Here is a 25,008-nt window from a genome sequence, read left to right as displayed (position 1 = left end):
GGAGAGACCATACCTGAGCAGCTAGCAGGAAAATAAAGCAGAGGGGTATGAGGGGAAGGAGGAAATGGATAGGATGCACTGGGGGAAAACCTGTAAAACCAAGCCCATTGCTGTCAGTTCCACCTCATGGCCACCCTGTCGGATAGAGTAGAATTTCAGCCCCATAGGGTTTCTGATGCTGTCAGTCTGTGGAAGCAGACTGCTACGTCTTTCTCCCACGGAGCCACTAGTGAGTTCAGACCACTGACTTAGGGTTAGCAGCTGAGAACTTAACCACTGTGCCACCAGGGCTCCGTCGAGTCTGGAGGAGGGGCTGTGATTTGCTGGTTTAAACAGGACGGCCAGGGAAGGCCTTAGCAGTCAGGTGAGATTTGCCAGCGTGCATGTGGCTGTGCGGACAAGCACCTCGGTGAGCGTTGAGCTCCTGCGTAGGAACACGGTGAGACCTTCTCATCCAGGCATGGGCTCAGAGAGGTCAGGGGCTGGGCAGGGCCTCAGGAACATGGGCTCAGAGAGGTCAGGGGCTGGGCAGGGCCTCAGGAACGGGCTTCCTGCCGAAGGAGATGGCGATCCAGTGCAGAGTCTTGAAACAAGATGGACTCGGCGTTGCGTTGTCACAGGGTCACTGACTTACCGCAGGCAGCTCCACTCTCACCTCCTCGGCAAGGGAACCAAGGAGCAGGCTTGTAAAGCAGGGTAGGAAAACACTGGCAGTAACGCACCTCGCCCCATGTGGGCTTCATAGCATCTTCTTAACAGTTGACTTCAGAGTCGTCTGGAGCCACTTTGGCTTTGTCCTGTTCATCTTTGAACCTGGGAAGGAGACAGGCCTGAGCAAAAGGCAACAGGGAAACCAGGTCCTAGTTGATTGTTCTGAGAAGAGGGACTTGCTGACAGAGGTGTCACACTCTGTGGGCCCCAGCAGAGCACTTTGGCAGGGGCCATTCTGTCAATCAGGGCAGGAACTTCCTGTCACTTCTCTAGCCCTCCGTACCCAGGGACCCAGGTCAGTGGCTGAGAGGGGCACCTTGGACACACTGATGTGTCAGGAAGAGCTTGACTCCCAAGTCTGGTTGACTGCAGAGTAAGAAGTCGGAAGGGTGATAAGGGTTGAGTGTCCTGGGGTTATCACAAGTCACTGGTGATTGGAGGAAACTGGCAGTAAGGTGCCTTTGTGTAGAAGGGACTGCTTCTGTTCTCAGGCCAGTTCCATTTCTCAGGGGATGGGGGACACGGGGACCAGGCTACTGGTGAGTGATGGCCTCTTCGTTTGAGAGTCTCAGCCCAGTGACCTGTCTTACACACAAAAGCAAAGAAATGAAAATGCTTTTCTCACCTTTCCCTCCCCCACCGTAACTGTGTTAAAATTTCCGTCTTTCAGTAATAACAGCCCCATACTGTAACCCAGTGGGATTTGGGGGGGCCCATTTGCTTTTACTGGATTGAATTTGTATTTACCTTGAGTGTTTCTGTTCATTCCCATAGATTCCTGCCCCACGTTTTAGGCCATTTCTCTGCTTATTTGCATTTCAAGAAATGCACAGGAAAAGGAGTAAAAGGAGATGAAATTCAGACCAGTGAGCTCACCTGGGCACGTGAATTGCCTTACCCCTTCATAACCTAGACTTGATGTGGTCTGTCTGAGGAGATGCCTGTCTGATATTTTTCTTTCTCTTCCTCCCGTTTCCAGGAGGGCTGTTGGCCTGCCGCCGTGCTGCTGAACAGTATGCAGTCCTTCCGGGAGCAAAGCAGTTACCACGGAAACCAGCAGAGCTACCCGCAGGACGTACACAGCTCCTCCCGGATAGAAGAGTTCAGCCCTCGTCAGGCCCAGATGTTCCAGAACTTCGGCGGTGGCAGTGGCGGCGGCGGCGGCGGCAGCAGCAGTAGCGGTGGTGGACGGCGAGGAGCAGCAGCTGCTGCGGCAGCAATGGCTGGCGAGACCTCTGGCCACCAGAGCTACCAGGGGTTCAGGAAAGAAGCTGGGGATTTTTACTATATGGCAGGCAACAAAGACCCTGTGGCCACAGGAACCCCGCAGCCTCCTCAGCGAAGGCCCTCTGGGCCTGTGCAGAGCTATGGGCCCCCCCAGGGGAGCAGCTTTGGCAATCAGTACGGGAGCGAGGGTCACGTGGGCCAGTTTCAAGCCCAGCACTCGGCCCTTGGTGGCGTGTCTCATTATCAGCAGGATTACACGGGGCCTTTCTCCCCAGGGAGCACGCAGTACCAACAGCCAGCCTCCAGCCAGCAGCAGCAGCAAGTCCAGCAATTGAGACAGCAGCTTTACCAATCCCATCAGCCTCTGCCACAAGCCACCGGCCAGCCGGCGTCCAGCTCGTCCCATCTACAGCCAATGCAGCGGCCCTCAGCTCTGCCGTCCTCTGCTGCCGGCTACCAGTTAAGAGTGGGTCAGTTCGGCCAGCACTACCAGTCTTCTGCCTCTTCCTCCTCCTCCTCTTCATTCCCATCCCCGCAGCGTTTCAGCCAGTCTGGGCAGGGCTACGATGGCACTTACAGTGTGAATGCCGGTTCCCAGTATGAAGGACATAATGTGGGTTCCAATACACAAGCTTATGGAACGCAATCAAATTACAGCTATCAGCCTCAGTCTATGAAAAATTTTGAGCAGGCGAAGATTCCACAGGGGACTCAGCAGGGGGGGCAGCCGCAGCCGCAGCCACAGCAGCAGCCGCAGCAGCAGCAACAGCAGCCACAACCACAGCCCCCACAGCCCCACCCCCCTCAGCATGTGATGCAGTACACCAACACTGCCACCAAGCTGCCCCTGCAAAGCCAGGTGGGGCAGTACAGCCAGCCTGAGGTTCCTGTGCGGTCCCCCATGCAGTTCCATCAGAACTTCAGCCCCATTTCTAACCCTTCTCCAGCCGCCTCTGTGGTTCAGTCTCCGAGCTGTAGCTCTACACCATCCCCTCTCATGCAGAGCGGGGAGAGTCTCCAGTGTGGGCAGGGCAGTGTGCCCATGGGCTCCCGAAACAGAATTTTGCAGCTAATGCCTCAACTCAGTCCAACCCCATCGATGATGCCCAGTCCTAATTCTCACGCTGCAGGCTTCAAAGGATTCGGACTAGAAGGCGTGCCAGAAAAGCGACTGACAGACCCTGGGCTGAGCAGTTTGAGTGCTCTGAGTACTCAGGTGGCCAATCTTCCCAACACTGTCCAGCACATGTTACTGTCTGACGCCCTGACACCTCAGAAGAAGACCTCCAAGAGGCCTTCCTCGTCTTCTAAGAAAGCAGACAGCTGCACAAACTCTGAAGGCTCCTCGCAGCCTGAAGAACAGCTGAAGTCTCCCATGGCAGAGTCGTTGGACGGCGGCTGCTCCAGCAGTTCTGAGGATCAAGGCGACAGGGTGAGGCAGCTTAGTGGCCAGAGCACCAGCTCTGACACCACCTACAAGGGTGGTGCCTCCGAGAAGGCCAGCTCCTCACCGGCACAGGGCTCTCAGAACGAACCCCCCCGGCTCAGTGCCAGTCCTGCAGCAAGAGAAGAGGCCAGCTCACCAGGTGCTAAGGACACACCTTTGTCATCTGAGGGCAACCCAAAAGTCAACGAGAAGACCGTTGGGGTGATTGTCTCCCGGGAAGCCATGGCGAGCCGGGTAGAAAAGACTGGCGGACAAGATAAGGGCTCCCCAGAGGATGATCCTGTGGGCACTCAAAGGCCGCCTAGCACTGGTGGGGCAAAAGAAGGCAGCCACCCGGCACTTCCCCAGCCAGAGCCCCCAGGAGGAGGGAGCAGAGGAAACAAGAACGGGGACAGTAGCTCCAACCACAGTGGAGAGGGAAATGGCCAGAGCGGGCATTCTGCAGTGGGCCCTGGTTTTACAGGCAGGACTGAGCCAAGCAAATCTCCTGGAAGCCTGCGCTATAGTTACAAAGATAGTTTTGGGTCAGCCATGCCGCGAAATGTCAGTGGCTTTCCTCAGTATCCTACAGGGCAAGAGAAGAGTGATTTTACTGGCCATGGAGAACGAAAGGGGAGAAATGAGAAGTTCCCCAGCCTCCTGCAGGAGGTGCTTCAGGGTTACCACCACCACCCTGACAGGAGGTATTCTAGAAGTACCCAGGAGCACCAGGGGATGGCTGGTGGCCTAGAAGGAGCCTCGAGGCCCAATGTCTTAGTCAGTCAAACCAATGAATTAGCTAGCAGGGGCCTTCTGAACAAGAGCATAGGGTCCCTATTAGAAAACCCCCATTGGGGTCCCTGGGAAAGGAAGTCCAGCAGCACAGCTCCGGAGATGAAACAGATCAACTTGGCTGACTATCCAATTCCCAGAAAGTTTGAAATAGAGCCTCAGTCGTCAGTGCATGAGCCTGGGGGTTCTCTGTCTGAAAGAAGGTCGGTCATCTGTGACATATCTCCACTGAGGCAGATTGTCAGGGACCCAGGGGCTCACTCGCTGGGACACATGGGTGCCGACAGCAGAATGGGGAGAAGTGAACGGCTCAATCCAAGTTTAAGTCAGTCGGTCATTCTTCCAGGTGGCTTGGTGTCCATGGAAACAAAGCTGAAATCCCAGAGCGGGCAGATAAAAGAGGAAGACTTTGAACAATCCAAATCCCAGGCTAGTTTCAACAACAAGAAATCTGGAGACCACTGCCATGCTGGCATCAAGCATGAGTCTTACCGAGGCAACGCCAGCCCTGGAGCAGCAGCCCACGATGCCATGTCAGACTGCGGCCCTCCACAAGAGAGCAGGCCCACGCCGATGCGGCGGGTCCCTGGCAGGATCGGTCGGGAGGGCATGAGGGGCCGGTCCCATTCTCAGTATCACGACTTTTCAGAAAAATTGAAGATGTCTCCTGGGAGGAGCAGAGGTCCAGGGGGAGATCCTCATCACATGAACCCACATATGGCCTTCTCCGAGAGGGCCAATAGGAGTTCCCTACACGCTCCCTTTTCTCCCAACTCGGAAAGCCTGGCCTCCGCTTACCACACAAACGCTCGGGCTCACGCTTACGGAGACCCTAGCGCAACCTTGAATTCTCAGCTCCATTATAAGAGGCAGATGTACCAACAGCAACAAGAAGAGTATAAGGACTGGAGCAGCGGTTCTGCTCAGGGTGTCATCGCTGCCGCCCAGCACAGGCAGGAGGGGCCGCGCAAGAGCCCGAGGCAGCAGCAGTTTCTGGACAGGGTGCGGAGCCCTCTGAAGAATGACAAAGATGGTATGATGTATGGCCCGCCCATGGGCACTTACCATGACCCCAGCGGTCCGGAAGCTGGGCGCTGCCTCCTGTCCGGTGATGGTCTGCCTAACAGAGGCGTGGAGTTGAAGCACGGCCCCCAGAAGCTACAACAGGAGTCTTGTTGGGACCTTTCTCGGCAGACTGCAGCAGCCAAAAGCGGTTGTCCTCCAGGAATGGCCAATCAGAAGAGGTACGGACCGCCCCATGAGACTGATGGACACGGACTGGCTGAGTCCACGCAGTCATCCAAACCTAGCAATGTTATGCTGAGACTTCCAGGTCAAGAGGATCACTCTCCCCAAAACCCCTTAATCATGAGGAGGCGTGTCCGGTCCTTTATCTCTCCCATCCCCAGTAAAAGACAGTCACAAGACATGAGGAACAGCAACACGGAAGACAAAGGGCGCCTCCTTCCCCCATCAAAAGAAGGTGCCGATAAGGCGTTCAATTCCTATGCCCATCTTTCCCACAGTCAGGATCTCAAGGGTATCCCCAAGAGAGAGTCCTCCAAGGACCTCACAAGCCCAGATAATAGGAACTGCCCTGCTGTGCCCCTCACAAGCCCTGCTAAGACCAAAATTCTGCCCCCACGGAAAGGACGGGGATTGAAGCTGGAAGCTATCGTTCAGAAGATCACATCCCCAAATATTCGGAGGAGCGCGTCCTCAAACAGCGCGGAGGTGGGGGGAGACACGGTTACCCTTGATGACATACTGTCGCTGAAGAGTGGGCCTCCCGATGGCGGGAGTGCTGCTGTCCAGGAAGCTGAGATGGAGAAGAGGAAAGGCGAGATGGTATCTGACCTAGTAGTGGGTCCCACAGACCAGGAGCTGAGCAGGGAGAAGCCCCCTCTGCGGTCCTCAGAAGAGCGGCGTGGCAGCGGGGACGACAAGGTGAAGACAGAGACACATCCAGAAACGCTTACTGTCGGCAAGGAGCTCCCTGGTGCCATGGCATCTGCAACCTCACAGAAGCCCGGCAGTAACCAAGGGAAACCAGATGGCTCCCTGGGCGGGACAGCACCTTTACTCTTCTCTGACTCAAAGAATGTATCTCCAGCAGGCATGTTGGCCCCTGAGGTGAACCCCAAGGCTGAAGAGAAAGAGACCGATACAGTGACGATTTCCCCAAAACAGGAGGGTTTCCCCCCAAAGGGATATTTCCCATCAGGAAAGAAGAAGGGCAGACCCATTGGAAGTGTGAACAAGCAGAAGAAACAGCAGCAGCCGCCGCCCGCACCCCCTCCGCCCCCTCAGACAGCACAGGGCTCTGCAGACGGGGAGCCAAAGCCGAAAAAGCAGCGGCAGCGGAGGGAGAGGCGGAAGCCTGGGGCGCAGCCCCGCAGGCGGAAGACCAAGCAAGCCGCGCCCATCGTAGAGCCTCAGGAACCCGAGATCAAACTGAAGTACGCCACCCAGCCGCTGGACAAAACCGACGCCAAGAACAAGTCTTTTTTCCCTTACATCCATGTAGTAAATAAGTGTGAACTTGGAGCCGTTTGTACAATCATCAACGCGGAGGAAGAAGAGCAGACCAAACTGGTGAGGGGCCGGAAGGGTCAGAGGTCGCTGACCCCTCCGCCCAGCAGCACGGAAAGCAAGGCGCTCCCAGCTTCGTCCTTCATGCTGCAGGGACCTGTGGTGACAGAGTCTTCTGTTGTGGGGCACCTGGTTTGCTGTCTGTGTGGCAAGTGGGCCAGTTACCGGAACATGGGTGACCTCTTTGGGCCCTTTTATCCCCAAGATTATGCCGCCACTCTCCTGAAGAATCCGCCTCCTAAGAGAGCCACAGAAACGCAGAGCAAAGTCAAGGTACGGCACAAAAGCGCTTCCAACGGCTCTAAGACGGACACTGAGGAGGAGGAGGAACAGCAGAAGGAGCAGCGGAGCCTGGCCGCCCACCCCAGGTTTAAGCGGCGGCACCGCTCGGAGGACTGTGGCGGAGGCCCTCGGTCCCTGCCCAGGGGGCTCCCTTGCAAGAAAGCGACCACCGAAGGCGGCAGCGAAAAGACTGCTTGGGACTCAAAGCCCTGTGTGCCCGCCGCTTCGGAAGGTGGCCCCGAGCTGGAGTTACAAATCCCTGAACTACCTCTAGACAGCAATGAATTTTGGGTCCACGAGGGTTGTATTCTCTGGGCCAATGGAATCTACCTGGTCTGCGGCAGGCTCTACGGCCTGCAGGAAGCGCTGGAAATAGCCAGAGAGATGGTGAGTACCACGGCCTGGCCAGCGTGCTTTCACGCTGCTTGCTGCATCTGGTCCCGTTTTGGTTCCGTTGCTTGCACCTTGACTTGTCACCTTGCTCTTGCGTCGTCCGCATCCCATGTTTACGGCTCCAAATTTAGAGATGCTCGACCCAAATGCTGGACTGAAAATGAAGGAGGTGATAGGGAAGGTTTATTTCACTTTTTATCAGTACAGCGTGGCCAGAGGTTACAAAGTCACACAAGCGCTGTGTTGTCGGTGCTGTAGTTAGGGGCCATGGAGTTAATCTCAGCTCATAGCACGACCCCGTGTGCCAGAGTAGGACTGTCGCGTGGGGTTTTCTTGGCCGCCATCTTTATGGAATTGGACTTCTCCACAGTTGGTTGGTGGGTTCGAACTGCCAACCTTTTGGTTAGCAGTGGAGCGCTTAATCGTTAAAGTTTATTAAATAAGGGTCCCAGATCCCCCTCCTCAAACCTGGTTCCGGTGTCCCAGAAGCAGTCATTTTCAGCAGTTTCAGCTTCCTCAAGCTGCTTCTGCAAGTTTCCTGTTTCTACCTAACAAGCTTTTACTACTATTTATAGGAGCTTTATTGATTTTTTTTTTTTTTTTTTTAATTTTTAGAATCCAAGTGAAAATTTAGCACTTAACCCTTCCCTACACACTCACACTCACCCCTTCTTATTCTGCCACATATCCTGTGTTGTGTTTAGTGATTATGCAAATTCTTAGGAAGATACAATGATTCTGTTTCCTTTCTTGTAGAACTTTTCATCTCTCTAGGATGATTCATTTTTTCCCTGTTCTCCTTTGCTTTTATTTTCTTGGACCACGTCTTTCCAATCAGGATAGTTTTTCTTCAGGTGTGTCTCATGGCTGTGGTCCTGGGACGAGCCTTCAGCAGCATTGCTTCTCTCTCCTGTTCAATGTTGAGTACTGGCTTCTTTCTTAATACGAGCCCTCAGTCATCATCCGTTAGTAGCTTCCTGAAGAGTTTCGTGAGGGCCCCTTTGTTTGAGATCTTGTCTATCTGAACATCTCTTTATCCCACCCTCATTTCCCCTGGAGAGGTGGCTGTGTACAGCATTCTAGATTTTAAATACTTTTCCCTGCACATCTTGAAGTCATTCCTCCTGGCTTGTCTTGTAGCTCCCAGTGTTGCAGGTGAGCAGATGGAGCCGTTCTGAGGTTCAGTCCTTTGTGTGTGGCATTATTCTCTTCTGGAAGGTTTGACGGGCCTGGAATTTCACAGTGCTATATGCCTTGAGCTGGGTCTCTGCAGTTCCCAGGTGGGGCCTTGTGAGACAGCGCTCCAGATCTGAAGACGCGTGGCTCTCAGTTCAGGAAGTTTGTTGCGTGGTGGTTCTTGTGTCATTTCCTCGCTCTGTTTTCTTTCCTGGAATTCCTGTCGGTCAGTCTTACGCTTCCTGAGTTGATCACTGGCTTTCTCTTTCCTCTCCTCCTCTTTGCCTTTTTGTTCTGATTTCGCCATGCTTGCTTCAGTGTTATCATCTGACCTTTTGTTTATTTTTGTTTCTGTTCTCTTCAAGAACTGCTGCTTCTCTAAATATACTGATTTTCTTTTTTAAATAATCATAGGCTATTTTATGGCTGCAATAGTTTCCCTTATTTTTTGAGCACATTATATGTATTTAAATTTTTTTTCCTTTTAATCTTTTTACCTCTGCTGTTTTCTTTCTTTTACCAGAGGTTCTTGAAATACTGATTATCCTTGACCATCCATTAATGTATCTCAGAGAGAGACGTTAAAATGCATGACTTGGCTCTGTCTTACATTGGGAAGGCTTGGTGGTCGTGAGCCTCTGTATAGTGGTAAACCATCCAGTTACCTTCTTCAGTGCTCGTCTTGGAATTCAGTTTTGTAGGAGAAAAATCTTGACATTTCTGCCCAGGGGCTATAAGCCAAGCAGGAGAGGAACCAGTGGGATTGTAGGGGTAGGGGTAGCGTCTCATCAGTCAGGGGGCAGACTTTGACTTACTCCCACCTGCTTTTAGTATGCCCTGTGCCCCTGCAGGGAGACAGTTCCTTGGTTGGATTAGATTGAGTTGAGTTTGGGATCTCGCTCCTCCTGCAGACGTGGTGCTCACGCTCCAGTGACCAGCTCTGAGCAGCTCTCCACGCACACGTTTAAGCCCTGCTTCCTTTCCGTCTGCTGAACTGCTTCCTCACCGTCTGTCCGACTTCTCGCTTCCAGGATTTGGATACCTCATGAGTCTACTCCCATTCCTCATGTCCCCTAAAGTTTGTCTAGTCACTTTATCCCATTATTTTTGTGAAATAAGAACAGATAGCAAAATGTATGTGCAGTCTGCCATATTTGATCAGATGAGAATTTTTGTATTAATGTATTTTTACAAATTCGTCATACTGACAAGTATACAAATGATTTTCAGTCATAATAAAATAATAATGAGTTGAGCGTAGCATTCCTGGATACGTTATGCTACCCACCATGCCTGCTCTTTATTTTATCATTTCATGATCCCTAGAACTTAACAACAGCGTTTGGCAAAAAAAAAAAAGTACTCGTAAACTGTAGTGAAAAGAAACACTGAATGGGAAAGTGATGTATATTGAAATCAGAATATTCTAATTAAGTCACACACACCCGACCCCCCCCCCCCCCATTAGCATCAGTCATTTCTGGCCTCATGTTTGAAATAGAAGACTCATTTCCTCTAAAAAGTTTAGACTCAGTGGTGTTTTAAAATGCAAAGGTGCTGCAGGGGCACACATTAAAGACTCAAGAGTATGGAATTCTTTAAATGCTCAACAAATCTGAGCATAGTGGCCCATTATCAAATCTGAGCATAGTGGCCCATTATCAAATCTGAGCATAGTGGCCCATTATCAAATCTGAGCATAGTGGCCCATTATCAAATCTGAGCATAGTGGCCCATTATCAAAGGAGCCCAGGTGAGGTGCTTAAAGCACTCAGCTGTTGACCAAAAGGTCGGGGGTTTGAACCCACCAGCCACTCTGTGGGAGAAAGATACAGCAGTCTGCCTCTCTAGAGACTACAGCCATGGAGGCTCTACAGGCAGTTCTGCTTTGTCCTGCAGGGTCGCTGTGAGTCAGAATTAACTTGATGGCAGTGGGTTTTGGGGGGCTTGGGGTCCATTATTGTCATCTTGCCCAAGTTTGCCAGCTTTCATCTGAAAGTTACAGTATTTAGTAGGTTGGTTTGTTTGTAGCTTTTTTGGAGGGGGTGTGTGTATGGGTGAGTGTGACCATCTGCCATTGTTTTCTTCATTTCAACATAGAATATTATTAATGTTGCTTGGTGCAGTTTTATGTGTAAACTTGTGTGCGTTCTGTAGCAGTAACTGGTAACCTGAAGTCAGCAAGCTAAAACCCAGCACAGCAAGTCCGTGGGGCCTGTGTCTCCAGCCAAGTCTAGGTTGCAGGAGATAACAGGCAGGCACCCTGGATCCCATTCCGTCCAGTCCCGGAAGCATTGTGACAATGGGCCTGCCTTTAAAATGTCTCATCAGGAATCTTCAGAAAGTCTCCTGCTAGTCAGATTTGATCCCAGGATAAAATCAAGAGCGTTAGAGCTGGAATAGGCACTAGAGGTGACCAGCCAGCCTCTATCTTAACCCCACCCCAGTTTTTAGTGACTGTGATAACATAGCATAGTGCACTTTGGGTATCTCTTGATTAAATATATATATATATATAATGTACAGTCTCAGATGTTGCAAAAGTTGTAAAACAGGTAGTTTTTCCTCTTGTCCAGTCGTTTCTGACCCATGCCACCGTATGTTAACAGAGCAGAACTGCCCCCATAGGGTTTTCTCGGCAGTAATCTTTGTCGAGACACGTCACCAGGTCTTTCTCCCAGAAGCTGCTGGGTGGGATTGAACTGCCCACCCTTTGGTTAACAGCTGTCTTCGTTATCTCAAGGAAAAAAGATTAAAAAAAAAAAAAACAACTTCACTGCCATAGAATTGATTCCAACTCATAAAACCCCCATTGGATTTCCGAGGTGGTGGATTGCCCCATTTTCTTCCCATGGAGTGGCTGGTGGGTTTGAACCACCAGCCTTCTGATTAGCAGTCAGATAGATGCCTTAGCCACTGAGCCACCAAAGCTCCTTGTCTTACCTAGTGCTGCCATAGCACAAATATCACCAGTGAGTAGCTGTAACAAACAAATTTGTTTTCTTAAAGTTTAGGAGGCTGGCAGTCTGAATTTAGGGCACTGGCTCTAGAGAAGAGTTTTCTCTCTGTCACCTCTGGGGTAGGTCCTTGTTTCTTGGCTTCTTTATTATAGTCTTCATGTGGCATGACATCTGTCTGTCCTTGTCTCTCTTTTGCTTCCTTGCTAGTTTAATCTCTTTCATATCTCAGAAAAATTGTTTTAAGACACACCCAAAACTGATAACGATGTCACTAACATAACAAAGAAAACCCCTTCCCAAATGAGATTATAGCCACAGGTATAAACCAAAACAAACCCACTGCCATCAAGTCAATTCCAACTCATAGTGAACCCTGTAGGAAGAGTAGAACTGCCCTGTTGGGTTTTCAAGGCTATAATTTTCCAGAGGCTAGACGACTTCATCTCCCACGGAGCAGCTGGTACATTTGAACCTCCAACCTTTTAGTTAACAGCCGAGCATTTTAGCCACTGTGCTGCCCGTGTAGAGGTTAAGATTTAGAACACATATTTGGGGGGCGGGGGTGGTGGTGGTCACGTTCAGTTCCTTACAACAGCTGAGTGCTTAGCAGTTGTGCCGCAGGGCTGCTTTTCTCCACAGCAGGGACCATAAACTAGGCATTTGTAGCTCTACGGCGTCTCCGTCAGGAGCTGCACATCGCACTGGCCCCCCGAGCACAGGTTCAGAGCATTTAACAGGTGACTAGTCTTAAATCAGTCTCATACTGCAGCTTTAAGTCCGTTTCCTTATATTGCACCCGCTCTTCCATTACCCTTTTTAAACTTTCTTTCCTGAATCCATTCATTTACATATCTCTTTAGGAATAGAATACTGGCTTTATATATTGAATTTAATTTTAAAAACACTTGCACATCTGTTTTATTTTCACAAGCCACCCATTGAAAAGGGAAGGGAGAAGATGTCATCTCAGTACCATCCAAATAAAGATGACTGTTGGCTCTGAGTGTGTACACACACTCTGTCAGTATGGCCCAGAGCACTGATTTGTTGAACGGTTGTGAAGGTTGCACCTCTCTGGCTCTTCGTGCTCACGCTCCACTGCGACTGCAGAGTCCTCCTCTCGGTTATTTGCTCAGGTTCTGCCCGTCTCCATCAGACCAGTAAACCTGAGCTTATTTACAGTTGTAAATTTTGTTCTGCATTTTGCTTCCAGTCTCTCCAGGACCTTCTGTGGCCTTAGAGCAATCATTGATGGTAGCTGGGCACCGTCTGGTTCTGCAGACCTCAGGCTGGTGGAGACTGTAGTCGGTGGGGTGTGTTACTCCTGTGAAGTAATTGTTTCCTTGAGTCTTTGATGTTCTTCACTCTTCTCCAGACTGGGAGAGACCAGTAATTGCATCTTAGATGATCACTCGTTACCTTCTAAGACTCCAGTTGATCCTCCCCACAGTAGGACAGAGAGCAGTGACTTTGTGAGCATTGTCATGCTGGTTGACCTCACTGCTCCCCGAGACTGGGGTCCTCAGCCCCCAAGCCCAGTGCCTCAGTCCCTCAAGTGTTTGGTTCTGAGTGAGACATTTCCATAACTTTGCCCTGTTTGCTCTGTACATGAATGGATATATTTACAGCACATCCAAATCCACGTATAGAAGTGTCCTCTGCCCAACTTGTAAATGCTCGTGGGTTATTAGCTGTTTTGACAAGCAAGATACTGTGAAATCATATGAATTCCCTAAGACAGTAGCTCCCACTCATTAGGGTCAGGCTGCTCTGAAAATCATCAGGCCACACACAGCCTTTGCTTCCCTCCCTTGTCCACGTGTGGGGCTGTGAATCTACTCACTTTTGCAGTCCCCCGAGGTTTTATCTAATCTTGACCTCTGTGTATCTACCTTTGTGTAATTTTCATATGGAACTGTAATGACCCATGACATGGTGTCATTACAGAAGCCATTACAAAGTTCTGATTCTCAAAAGATGCATACGGATAACTTAGGACTATGAAAGCTAGAACTTGTATGAGGCGGAAACCTGTCAGAGAGGGAAAACTCAAGCATTTTCCACTACAGCAAGGAATACAGAGTTGGTGAGACACACTTTGTCAAAGGCGGGAAACATTCGAGACCTAGAAAAACAAGGCGGTCCTGTCCAGTTGAGGTTCTCGTGGGTTTCACTGTAGGGTCAAGTCACATTTGGTACATTTGGGAACACAGAGGCCTGTGAGATTATGGTGGGCACTGCTGGCCCTGCACCCAAGTGCCTCCCTTGAAGCTACACAACTCGGCTGTGCCCTGTCCCTGGGAGAGCTGCCCTGCGCCTGTCCCCTTCCCCTCTGCCACCATCTAGGCTTAGGGTACTCCTTTCAGATATGTTGTAGCCCACCTCCTTGGAGAATTTTTGATGTTCCCTTTTTTTGTACAGTATATGTTAAAAATGATTTTAGATTAAAACTTCTTTTTTTTAAACTTTTAAATCTATATTGATTATATTCTAAACTTTATTACTCATACAATTCTAGATAGTAATTATTTACTTCCTCCCATGTAACAGGCTAACATGCTCCTTAATTTACTTGAGATCGTGAAGAAAAGCATAATTTGACTAATGTAGAAGTTTTGATAGGTTAATTACATTATGGTGCAGCTTCATGTTACACTGACAGAAACAGACGGTCACTAGCTTCCCTGGTTGCCTGTAAAACAAGGCATTATCCTGGGTGCTCCCTGGGCACCCATCTGTTGTTCCCTCATGTTCATAGTTCTCAAAGCCAGCCTGGCAAGGATGCTGCCCCACCCCTCGGGCCGCGGAAGCCAAACTCTGGTCTCTGCTCTTGCTCCATGCCCCCCACACCCCTCCCTCAGTGATTGTCCTTCACTGCACTCCCTTCTTGACCCACCTTCCGTCTTCCTCTCTCTCAGTCCTGCCCCGACTGTGCTCCTTCCTCCTCTACCCTTCTCTCCTCATTCCTGCCACCTCCCAACCCCGCAGTTGCTCTCACTGGTTCTTGGTTCTGGGTCATTACGCCTCACACTTCTGTCTGGGCCTGTCTTCCTTTACACATTCTTAAGGGTGGGGACCATGGCCTGGTCAGCTCAAGCCCCGTGATTTAGCGGAGCACTCAGCTGCTTGCTGAGGTTGGCAGTTCAAACCTATCCAGAGGCACTTTGGGAGACAGGCCTGGTGATCTACTTCCAGAGTCACAGCCTTGAAAACCCTGTGGAGCAGTTCCACTGCGTATGGGGTCGCCAGGAGTCAAGTGCTGTCTCCATGGCAACTGACAAGCCTGTAGTAGGACTTGTGTGCTTCCCCATCATGCACTGCATTTAACACTTGCCTGTGTGTGCTGTCTGTTCTTATCATTGCATGGTGATATTGAGACCAGACCTCTGGAGAAATCATTCTGGATTTCATTTTCCCAAAGCCTAAGGAATCTTAGGTAATATTTTTAATTTTAATTTTCAGTAATAAATTTTACTGCCTTAGAAATAAATCGTGACAAATGGAAGGACTCTTATTTTCTGCTTTCTCCTTGATCTTGTGTGTGTGTGTGTGTGTGTGTGTGTAGTGAGGGGTGGCAGGGAGGATGATGCCTGATTTTCAAGTAAAGTGTAGAAGGAAGAGGCTATTCTCTGGCATGCTGAAGGACTGTAACAAGAATACTGACATATATGGGGCCAAATAATTTGTCCCTGAGATGTTAAATGAGGTATTGCTAATCTTGGTAGAAGGGCTGCGCTGAAGTTGGAGCGCTGGATGGGAGCAGAGGTCACTTCGTGTCTGAGTCAGCTGAAGCCCAAGGTCCCAGAGCCATTTGCGGCCAGACAGGCCCGGTGTCGAGGCTCCAGAACAGGGTGCCGGAGGGTCTTTGTGATTCGTGAGGAAGCAGCAGCTCGCCCCACACACGGCCTGGGCTGGACTCTGGGTTTCCCAGGAAACGCAGCCTCTCGGTTGGAAAACCACGGGTTCCTTCCTCGCTCCCTGCAGTGCAGACCAGTTTCCTCCCATCTTCCCACCTACTGGAAGGAAGTATGACAAGAAAATACTAAGCCAACTTAACAGCAGTCCTTGAAGGTCTTCCTGCTTCTTGTCTGGTATCCGGCCAGCTCTCCTTTCTGGCTTTGCCGTTGGGCCAGACAGCTGTGGAGTGGGGGCCGGGATCCCGGAGCCCCCTGCTTCGTAAGTTCCAGCACTCGCTGCTTCTGGCTGTGTCGCTCATTCACGCCTCTCAACCTCTCTTGCCACTTTCCTCACCTACGAAACAGAAACCAGTCACATCTACGGTCAGGAGCATGGTTATGGGTATTTACGAGAAAGGACCACCGTGGCTCGCGCGCCATGAATGGTCTGTCCCTGCACAGTATCTGTGGTCTCTCTAAGAATGCCCAGAACTGACTCTTTGAAGGGAAGGTTGCCCTGCATGTGAAAGAAACATTTTCTTCCTCATTTTCACTCTAGTGGAACCCTCCAATTTTTGTTATTCTTGAGGAGGGCAGAGTGCGTGGTATTTAAGGTGCACTGTTAATTACTGTCTTATGAAATATCGTTAGCCACATAGATACTCTGAAGGAATTAAAATTCTTCAAAGGAGAGAAGGCAAAGAGGGAGAAAATAAAAGAGGCTGTGGACATGACGTGAAAGCATTAATGTCTCTGTGAGTTAGTGTTTCTGATGGTGAATGGACCTAAGGCCGAAGTGTGAAGCACTCCCAAGGAATGAAGTTACTTGGCTTTAAGGGAGACCCAGCCAATTGGAAGCATTTCAGGTCTGTGTGGTAGACCCACGGGACGACTCAGGACAAATGCCTGCCTACCCCTGTGCTCATGCCTAGGGCCTGGGCACTGCACAGGACGCTGTTGTTTTGCAAGGACTTGACCTTGAATTTATGGGCAGAGCAAAACCACTATAGGTTTCCTAGCATGTAATTCACACGGCCACATTTGCATGTTATAAAGGGAATTGGGGGGGACCGGCCGGGGAGGGGTGGCCAGCAGACTGGTGGAGAGGCTGCAGCGCCAGAGCCGGTCTGAGTGCTCTGTGAGCTGTGCTAAAGGAATCGAAAGTGGGCGGGTTGCGTGCGAGGGACGCTTTGGAGTTACAAACAGAATTTTGAAAGAGTCGATGTGGCGCAGGGAAAAGGAAAAGGGGGCCAAGGATGAAACAGGTTTCTAGCTCGGTTAGCGGAGAAGGGGACGAGAGTCACGACTCGGGTTGATGTGTAACAGACAGCGTAGGTTGAGGGCAGTTCAGCCTGGCGCGCCCGGGTGCTCAGTCAGCGTTCCGGAGTAGTCCTTTTTAGTCAGGACTGGGTTTAGTTAGCTTTTCAAAAAGATTTTAACACTGGTTAACTATGTGAAACCTCTGTCATGCTGATTTTAAAAAAAGTCCCCGACAGAGGACCCCAAAAAGGTATCAAAGAAATTGAGCTGTCATAATTGTCGCCTGGAGCTCTGATAGCATAGTGCCTAAGGCGCTTGACTGCTAACCAGAAGGCTGGAGGTTCAAACCCACCAGCCACTCCTCGGAAGGAAGGTTGGGCAATCTACTTCCATAGTGATACTGCCTCGGAAACCCAAGGAGGGGTCGCTATGAGTCGGGGCCGACTGGATGGCACATAACAACAACAACAGTTATTGTTGCCTAAAATAAGATTGAAGGCAGGGTACAAGTGGCTTTTTGCTGTTTTTTGTTTTCTAATGATGTTTCCCCCCAACATATTGACAGCTTAATACAGCGGAACCAACATCACACTGTGTACAGTGAGAGACAGCTGCTATGACACAGTATTTTTCGGACCCAAAGAAGGCTTTCTGTTGCACACGGTAACACGTTTTTCTCAGGGTCCCGGAACAAGATAGCCGAGAGAGAGCATGTTTCCTCCGAGTCAGATGAGCTGTGCATTTAGAATGGTCACTGTGGACAGACAGCTTACTCACAAGACCTGATAGGAGACGGGAGGAGTGAGGAGATGGCGACGGCCTCATTCCCGGTCCTGGTAGCCCAGCATCTTTGGCACCTGTCTTTTCTAGGCTTTGTCCATGCATTTGTTCTTTTGCTAACGAAAATCAAACCAAACTCACTGACATTGAGTCGCTTCTGACTCCTGTTGGGTTTCTAAGGCTGTAAATCTTTACAGAAGCAGACGGCATCATCTTTCTTCCATGGAGTGGCTGGTTTAGGTTTGAACTGCTGACCTTTTGGTTAGCAGCCAAACGCCCTAACCATACCACCAGCGCTCCTTACTGTTTTACTAGGTTAACAGTAATTGCCACTGTGGATTGAGAACATTCGAAGCACTTGTCAAGAATTACCACATTCGAACCACGGAACGGCCTGTGCTGTGGAGTGGTGGGCTTGGCCCAGGATTCAGGCCCAGCGAGTGTCCACCAGGGTGCTGCAGACACAAGTCTGTGTGCCTTTTTCATTCGAGTTTGTCCTTTGAGTCCTCATGGTAATCTGTGGTTTTTTCTTTTAAACAGGGATGTGCTCTTGCATGCTGACGTGGTTTGTGGTTATTTACTACTTTTCACATAGTAGTACACATTTTTATTCATGAAGCTTTGTTTAGGGTAAATTGTTGGATATTGAACTAGGTCAAAAAGTGTCAACACTGTTGCAGCGCTTGATGGGCATCATCTTGTGATTTAACTGCAAAGGGTCCCCTGTAAGTCCATGGAGGGCTATGGTTTACACCTCAGTGGCACTCGTATTCTGGTAGTCTTTTGAATTCTTAATTTATCTTTTTCTATTACTTTTCTTTATTAGCGGTATTAATATTATTCTACCAATTGTATGTTTTATGCCCATTGATCATTCATTTAGAATTTTTCTGTTTCTCTTCTATTTGTTGTCCTTTCTTTTGTGCATACTTTTCCTAGTCTGGGTAACCTGAATTATTTGGAAAGTTCAGATACACTGACCTCTCATATTGAAGAATGCCGCAGAGCTGAGGCGGTAGTAGAGCTCTTGGGTAAAGTTTGCTCCTCTCGAAATTAAATAAGTAGGATAATGACAGAGGACTGTGAAGGGTAAAGCAGGTTTGGCTTCCTTAGTAGATGGATAAACTACCGGCTTTTGAGTTGATGTGGTTGGTTGGTTTGTTTGTTGTTTTTAGGGACTGGGAAACCTGCTAGACAAATTCTAAAAGAGCTGTACCACTCCTAGAGTTGATGTGGTTTTAAAGAAGCAAATATTTTGTGCTGGTGTCTACCCTGGAATGGTATCCTCACACATTGGTGTAATAAGGCTATATACCCGTTACTAAGTTCATTGGAAGGAAAGTCAAAGAGAAAATTAGCGCTGTGTGCCCCTGTCCCAGTGATCCAGGTGCAGTGGGCTGGCTCCGGCACTGTGCACTTAGGAGCTGACGGTTCAGACCCGTCAGCAGCAAACTGCTGTTGGGGAACGTGCCTTATGAGAAGAGACCTGACCTGCCATGTGAGCAAATGCACAAGGCCACGGTCAACAGAATAACAGATTTCCCACCCAACTTCAGGTCTGAAGTGGGTGGTCCCTTCTAATGGCAGTATGTCCCAGCTGCAGTGACATTGGTCAAGCTTTAAAGGCGTTTACACTACGTTTACACCTACCTGTTTCACTCAGTGGCTGGAAGAGTCGATATGTGTCCGTAAAGCAAGTCTGAGACATGCTCCCTGTGGCTGGCTCCCTGGAGATGCCAGGTAGTTCCAGGCTTGGAAAACTGTCTGTGAGGTTTAAATCTTGGTTCAGACAGACCTCAGATGAACACCCTTGGTTTGTGTGTAAGTTCTTTTGTTTTTTGTATGAAAATCACTTACAGTTGATAGAATAATAGTCCTTGCCAGGCGGCTCTCTTTGCTGTTTCTAGACAGAATTTCCTCCGAAAGGAATGAAAACATAGCACACTAACGGTCTGGAAGGGCAGCCCCCCACATGAAGTGTATCTGCCGCATGAGCCCTGACCCTCCCAGCATAGCAGACCAGCGCCAGCATAGCAGACCAGCGCCGCAGCCCCGCTGTTCATGGGAAGCACGTGGGTGTGGGGTGCGGCTCTCCTGTTAGTGAGCACTCTTTGATAGAACTTGCAGGCATTTTTTTAAAATTGGACAAGAGCAGTTTTATGGACCAAACCTTGTAAGCTTGACAGCAAACCTTGTGTGTTTTTAAATGTTTTTACGAGCTTAGCCCACAACCAGCCCATGAGTCACAGATTGGCAGGAGAACTCTTAACTGAGGGCATGGCTGTTTGAAGTGGCAGAAACAGGGATGTGTGCCGCTATGCTTGTTTTTCCATCTGATTCTGCTTTTAGTCAAACTCCTGCCATAGCAAGTTAAATGTTTGCTGTGTCACTGCTCCTTAAAGTGCTGGTCCAGAGACCATATCACTGGCCCACAGCACGTGAGCTTAGAGCCCACAGCAGGGTGTGTGGCAGCACATGGAAGGGGGCGGTGCTTGCTGCTTCAGGAAAACCTTGCTTTGGAAAAAGTCCGCTCCACAAGCCGTTCCCCGATCACAGGAGGGGTTGCAACATGGGTGCCTCCAGAGGCGGATCACCTAAGGTGACTGCCACGTGAGCCAGGAGGGTGGCACTGAAGAGCGGCTGCCCCACCCAGAGAGGGCAGCAGCTGTTCATCCGGCCGGTAAGTGCCGGGCAGGAAGGGGACCTGGGATTGCCAGCTGCTCTGATTTTCCCAGAAATGCCAGGGATTTGGGTTTAATGTATAATCCAGTTTGTTGTTTTTGTTTTTGTTTCTTAAATATTGAGAAAACTTAAGGCCAAGCTGCATATCTCCAGATCGGGTCTGGCCCACCAGGGAAGAGGAGAGGCCTCTCAGATGATTGCTGGGGTGCCTTTGGTTGGTGTTAATTATCTTCACGTAGCAAATCTAGAATCAGATGTTCCACGAGGCCACTGCTGACTTTTTCTGTGTCTTGTATTTTTACTGTTCTGAAGGTCTTCCAGTCTCACTACCTGTCCCAGGAAACTTTGGGACCAAAAGAAGGACTTACCCAAGTTCAGGATTGCTTCCTGGGGAGTAGTCAGGTTTCACTTACACATATTACAGCGTTCACATTGATGTGGGGGGCAGTGCACCCTCCACACCCCCAGGCTTCCAGAAAGCATCGGCAGCGTCCCGATGGCCACGTGGGAGCCGTGAGCTGCACTCCAGATGTCAGCTTCGGGAAGTGGGTGCTCTGCCAGCCAGTGTCCGGAGTTTGCTCTGAGCCTAGGTTGTTACAGGAAGGATGCGGTCTGCTCGGTAGTCTCCCCAAGCACTTGGGGGCACGGGAACCAGGAGTGGTGCTGGTGGGTGGGTTCCAGCTCATCGTCACCCTGTGTGTGTGCAAGCAGCACTGTGCTCGCTGGGCTGCAAGGGCTGTGGCCTTTCAGAGGCGGATCGCCAGGCCTGCCTTCCGAGGTGCCTCGGGGTGGGTTCAGACTGCCGACCTTGGGGCTGGTGGTCCAGTGCTTAACCCTTTGTGCCGCCCAGAGCCTCCTGTAAACTTAGTAACCAGGGATATGTTAAGAGCATATTCTGTCATGTGCTAATTAATAACAGCAGTGAAACCTATCCGAGTTTAGTACCAGAAAAAAATGTGTCTCTCCTGAGCAATTGGCCTCTTCCTGCTGGGAGCGTTTGTGATGTGTTTCCACGTTTCCCCTTTGCTGCCGGGAAGCTCAGCCGTGTTACCGCTCAACCTTGGTAAGCTTGATGGGTCCTCCTGTTTACCTTGTTGGCTTCCTCCTCTTCCATTCTGCTTCCCCCACACTGGTCCCATTTCACTTCAGAATGTATACGGCTCAGTGTCAGGCAGATACCATCAGAATAAATGGGGGGTGGAAGGGAGGGCTTAGGGGCTAACTGTAACTGAGGCTACACTTTCAGGTGTTGATTTAATCCTATTAATAAGTAAGATTCACTCTGGATATTGATTTTCACACAAAAGAATATTGTGTAAACAACAACAGTAAAAGTTACTTCAAACTGAACAAAAGTCCCAGGAGAGTTGCCTCATTTTCGCCTTTTCTGGAGTGTGTTCAGGTGCAAAGGAAAAAAGCCGTGTGGGTGTTTGCAGTTTCTTTCCTGTTAGAATGGCTCAGAGGAGAAAAAGCAGCTGTGCTTGACCAGGCCCTCCTTGGCAGCACGTGGTGCCTGCGTTCACCCAGCGTCAGGGCCTCTTTGCAGGGTTCTCTGTTCCTTTCTGCCGCCGAGATCATGGCCATGCCATTGATCCTTCCTAAGCTCGTCTGCCACATGAGCAGTAAGAGGTCATGTGACTGGCTTGACTGGTGGAAAGCCACAGCACAGGTGAGGCTGCAGGCCTAGCAGCCACACCTGGTTCAGTGGCCTAGTCACACCAGGCCTTAAAGGGCTCCTAGTGGCTTCTTTTGGGGCTTTGTATTAACTATTTTATCAATAAATATATTTCTCCAACTTTGTAGCACTAATATTTTAACTTCGTTATAGGAGACAGAGTTGCCATTTATCCATGCCAGAGACAGTGCTTTCACACTTGAGCCTTAAGCCAAGCCTGGTGAATTTTCACGAGAAAATGAACGCCTTCAAGCCGAGAGCTGCTCTGGGCACCCTGGGAAATCGAAGGCTCCTGGTTTTAGTGATGGGCCTGACCATGCCGGAAACGTAGAGCTCTCGGGTACAACTGTAAATACCAGGCTGGTCTGAAACTGGTCAGGGCAGCACCTCTGGGGGGAAAGTAGAGCTCAGCCTGTATCCAGACTGTGATGGTGCCCTCTCCCCTCTGAAACTGTTAGCTGTCAAGGACTGACACTCCCAGGACGATGCTACAGTTCGCTGGGAATGCTCACAAGTCCACACGCCTGCCAGCACACAGTCACAGCCCGTTCTCAAAACAGTGACATGAATGTAGCATGACTCTGTTCCGTCATACATGCTGTTCCCTCCACCTGGGGGGGACGCGACTTCCCCCTCGTAAACACCATCTTTCAAATACCAGCTCACCTGTCGCCTGGCTCCCCAGGCAGCAGGTGCTGCCCCAGCACTCCCATCATACCTGTCACACACTCCTTAGCACAGTGTATCTGCACACCGTACTATCTGCTTACCTGTCTTCCTCATCAGATTAGCTCCTCAAGGGCTGAGTCAGCCCCAGAGCTCCCTGGCACCTGGCAGAGCTGCTCAGTGCAGCGTGTACCTGCGTTGGTCGCACAGGACAGATGTCTGTGCCAGATCTGCTGTTCGTGTGTTTGCAGCGTGAGCTTCAGAAGCAGGCTGTCAGTAATACAAGAGCTGCACATCAGGAGCCTTGATGCTGCAGTGGTTAAAGCACTTGGCTGCTGACCAAAAGGTCAGCATTCAAACCCACCAGCCACTCCTTGGGAGAAAAATGTGGTCATCTGCTTCTATAAAGATTGCCAGCCTTGGAAACCCTATGAGGAGGTCTGCTCTGTCCTGTAGGGTCACTATGAGTCTGGATTGACTCGACAACAGTGGATTTGTTTTTGTTTAAACAGGTCAGTCACCTCTAGATCCTAACACTGGTGGTTAAAGAAATTGCTCACCAGAGAAGTGACTCTTCCTTTAATCCTGTGTCTTGCCATGACGCACCCCACCTTTGAGTTAGGTCTGTGCTTCCAGAATGCCCGTTAGTGAAAGCCACTCCTTCTTTGGCCATCCATGTTTAACTAGAAGTCCTAGGATGACTCAGAGAACAAGGGAGAGTTCCTTTGTGAGATCATGACCTAACGGCACCCGGAACTCAAATTCCAGGTCTATCAACCTGTCCGCTGACCTTACTCAGAACCAGAATATGTGGACACCAGTGTCTCCTGCCTAGTTGTGTGCCCCTCTGTGGCTCAGCCAGAAACCTTGGTGCCATCTTAGACTCTTGTCTCACCTTCCCTATTTCTCCCATCCCTTTATCCTGCTAATTTTATTTTCCTAGTAATGCATACCTCCTTTTGTCTTCACTGTCACTCCCTTGATTCAGACCATCTTTATGAACATATTTTTAGACAGTGTGATAATTTGGCTAATTTCATCCTCTATTTGGTGCTTCTTTGTAACCTCACTCATGAAAAGAAAACTGCCATCCATCATGTAACCCTTGTGTACAGACTCTTGCTCTGAGAGGAAGGGCCAGATGGGAAGACAGAAGAGACGCTTGGAGTTACCCAAGAGAAAGTCTCTGAAGACACTTGGGAAGATTTTTGGCAAGAAGTAATAATTACAGATCTTGTAGATTTTATTTTACACACATTCGTAGGAATTGGCTTATTGGAAGATTCTAACCATGGTGACTTGTAAACAAGTCCCTTTTTTCCTGTGTGATGTCATCCCACAGCTTCTCTGGTCTTCAGTCCCTGGTGTTCAGTGCATGAAATCTGTTCTTTGGATAGTCTCTAAATTCAGATGGGATCTACTCCAGGTCATATTTTCACTCTCGTGGGCCTGTTTTTAATTTGCTTCAGCTTCAACTTGTGTGTGAGTGAGTTTTCTTTTTTGCAGTCAGCCCTGGCCTTTTTCTGACTGAGGATATTGAGCTGCTCCATCATGTCTCCCCACAGTCAATTTGATTACTGTGTGTTCCATCTGGTGAAGTCTACACATATAGTCGCCATTTATGGTGTTGAAAAAAGGTATCTGCGGTGAGTAAGGTGTTGGTTGTGCAAAATTCTATCATGCGACCCCCGGCAGCATTTCTATCACCAAGCCCATATTTTTCAACTACCAGTGTTGCTGCTTTGTTTCCAGCTTTTGCATTCCAATCACCAGTAATTATCAATGCATGAAACTGCAGTGGTTGTATGTTTGGTCAGTATCAGACTACAGAAGTGGGTAAAGACCTTCAGTTTCTTTATCTTTGGCTTTAGTGGTTGGTGTGTGAATTTGATTAGTAGTTGTATTAACTGGTATTCCTTGTTGTGGAATGGTATTAAGGACATCATACACGAAGAAAGAAAAAGGTCATTTAAAAGACAAGAAATAAAGAAAAGACCAAATTGGATGTCAGAAGACTGAAATTTGCTCTTAAATGGAGAGTAGCTACAATGAATGGGAAAAATGATGAAGGAAAAAAGAGCTGAACAGAAGATTTCAAAGGACAGCTTGAGAAGACAAAGTATCATAATGTAATGTACAAAGACCTGGAGTTGGTAAATCAAAAGGGAAGATCATGCTTGGCATTTCTCAAGCTGAAAGAACTGAAGAAAAAAATTAAGCTTGACAGCAGTGAGCTTAGTTTCGTTGTTTTAGTTACAATACTGACGTTCTATGAGTAAAATGTTGAACAATGCAGGAAACATCAAAAGAAGATGGAATGAATACTCAGAATCACTGTACCAAAAATAATTGGTTGACATTCATCCATTTCAGGAAGTAACATATGATCAAAAACCAATGGTATAGAAAGTCCAAGCTGCACTAAAGAAGGAACTGGTGAAAAACAAGGCTCCAGGAATTGATGGACTGTCCACTGGGATGTTTCAACAA

The 25,008-nt window shown here is 49.4% G+C and overlaps 1 protein-coding gene and 1 pseudogene across 1 annotated transcript in view; one reads left to right on the top strand and one right to left on the bottom strand.

The window, feature by feature from the left end:
• Nucleotides 1-1,726: 1,726 nt before the first annotated feature.
• The window catches only part of TCF20 (transcription factor 20), a 52,233-nt gene continuing 28,951 nt past the window's right edge, over nt 1,727-25,008 (top strand). Inside the window, exon 1 of the mRNA XM_007941724.1 lies at nt 1,727-7,417. Coding sequence (XP_007939915.1) covers nt 1,727-7,417 — 5,691 coding nt within the window. The remainder of the gene's footprint in view (nt 7,418-25,008) is intronic.
• On the bottom strand, nt 18,648-18,716 carry LOC122150058 (annotated as a pseudogene).

This window comes from Orycteropus afer, unplaced genomic scaffold (genome assembly GCF_000298275.1).
Source record: "Orycteropus afer afer isolate SDZICR_OR568_19922 unplaced genomic scaffold, OryAfe1.0 scaffold00083, whole genome shotgun sequence".
Classification (NCBI taxonomy): Eukaryota; Metazoa; Chordata; class Mammalia; order Tubulidentata; family Orycteropodidae; genus Orycteropus; species Orycteropus afer.
This window is presented reverse-complemented; position numbering and strand designations above follow the sequence as displayed.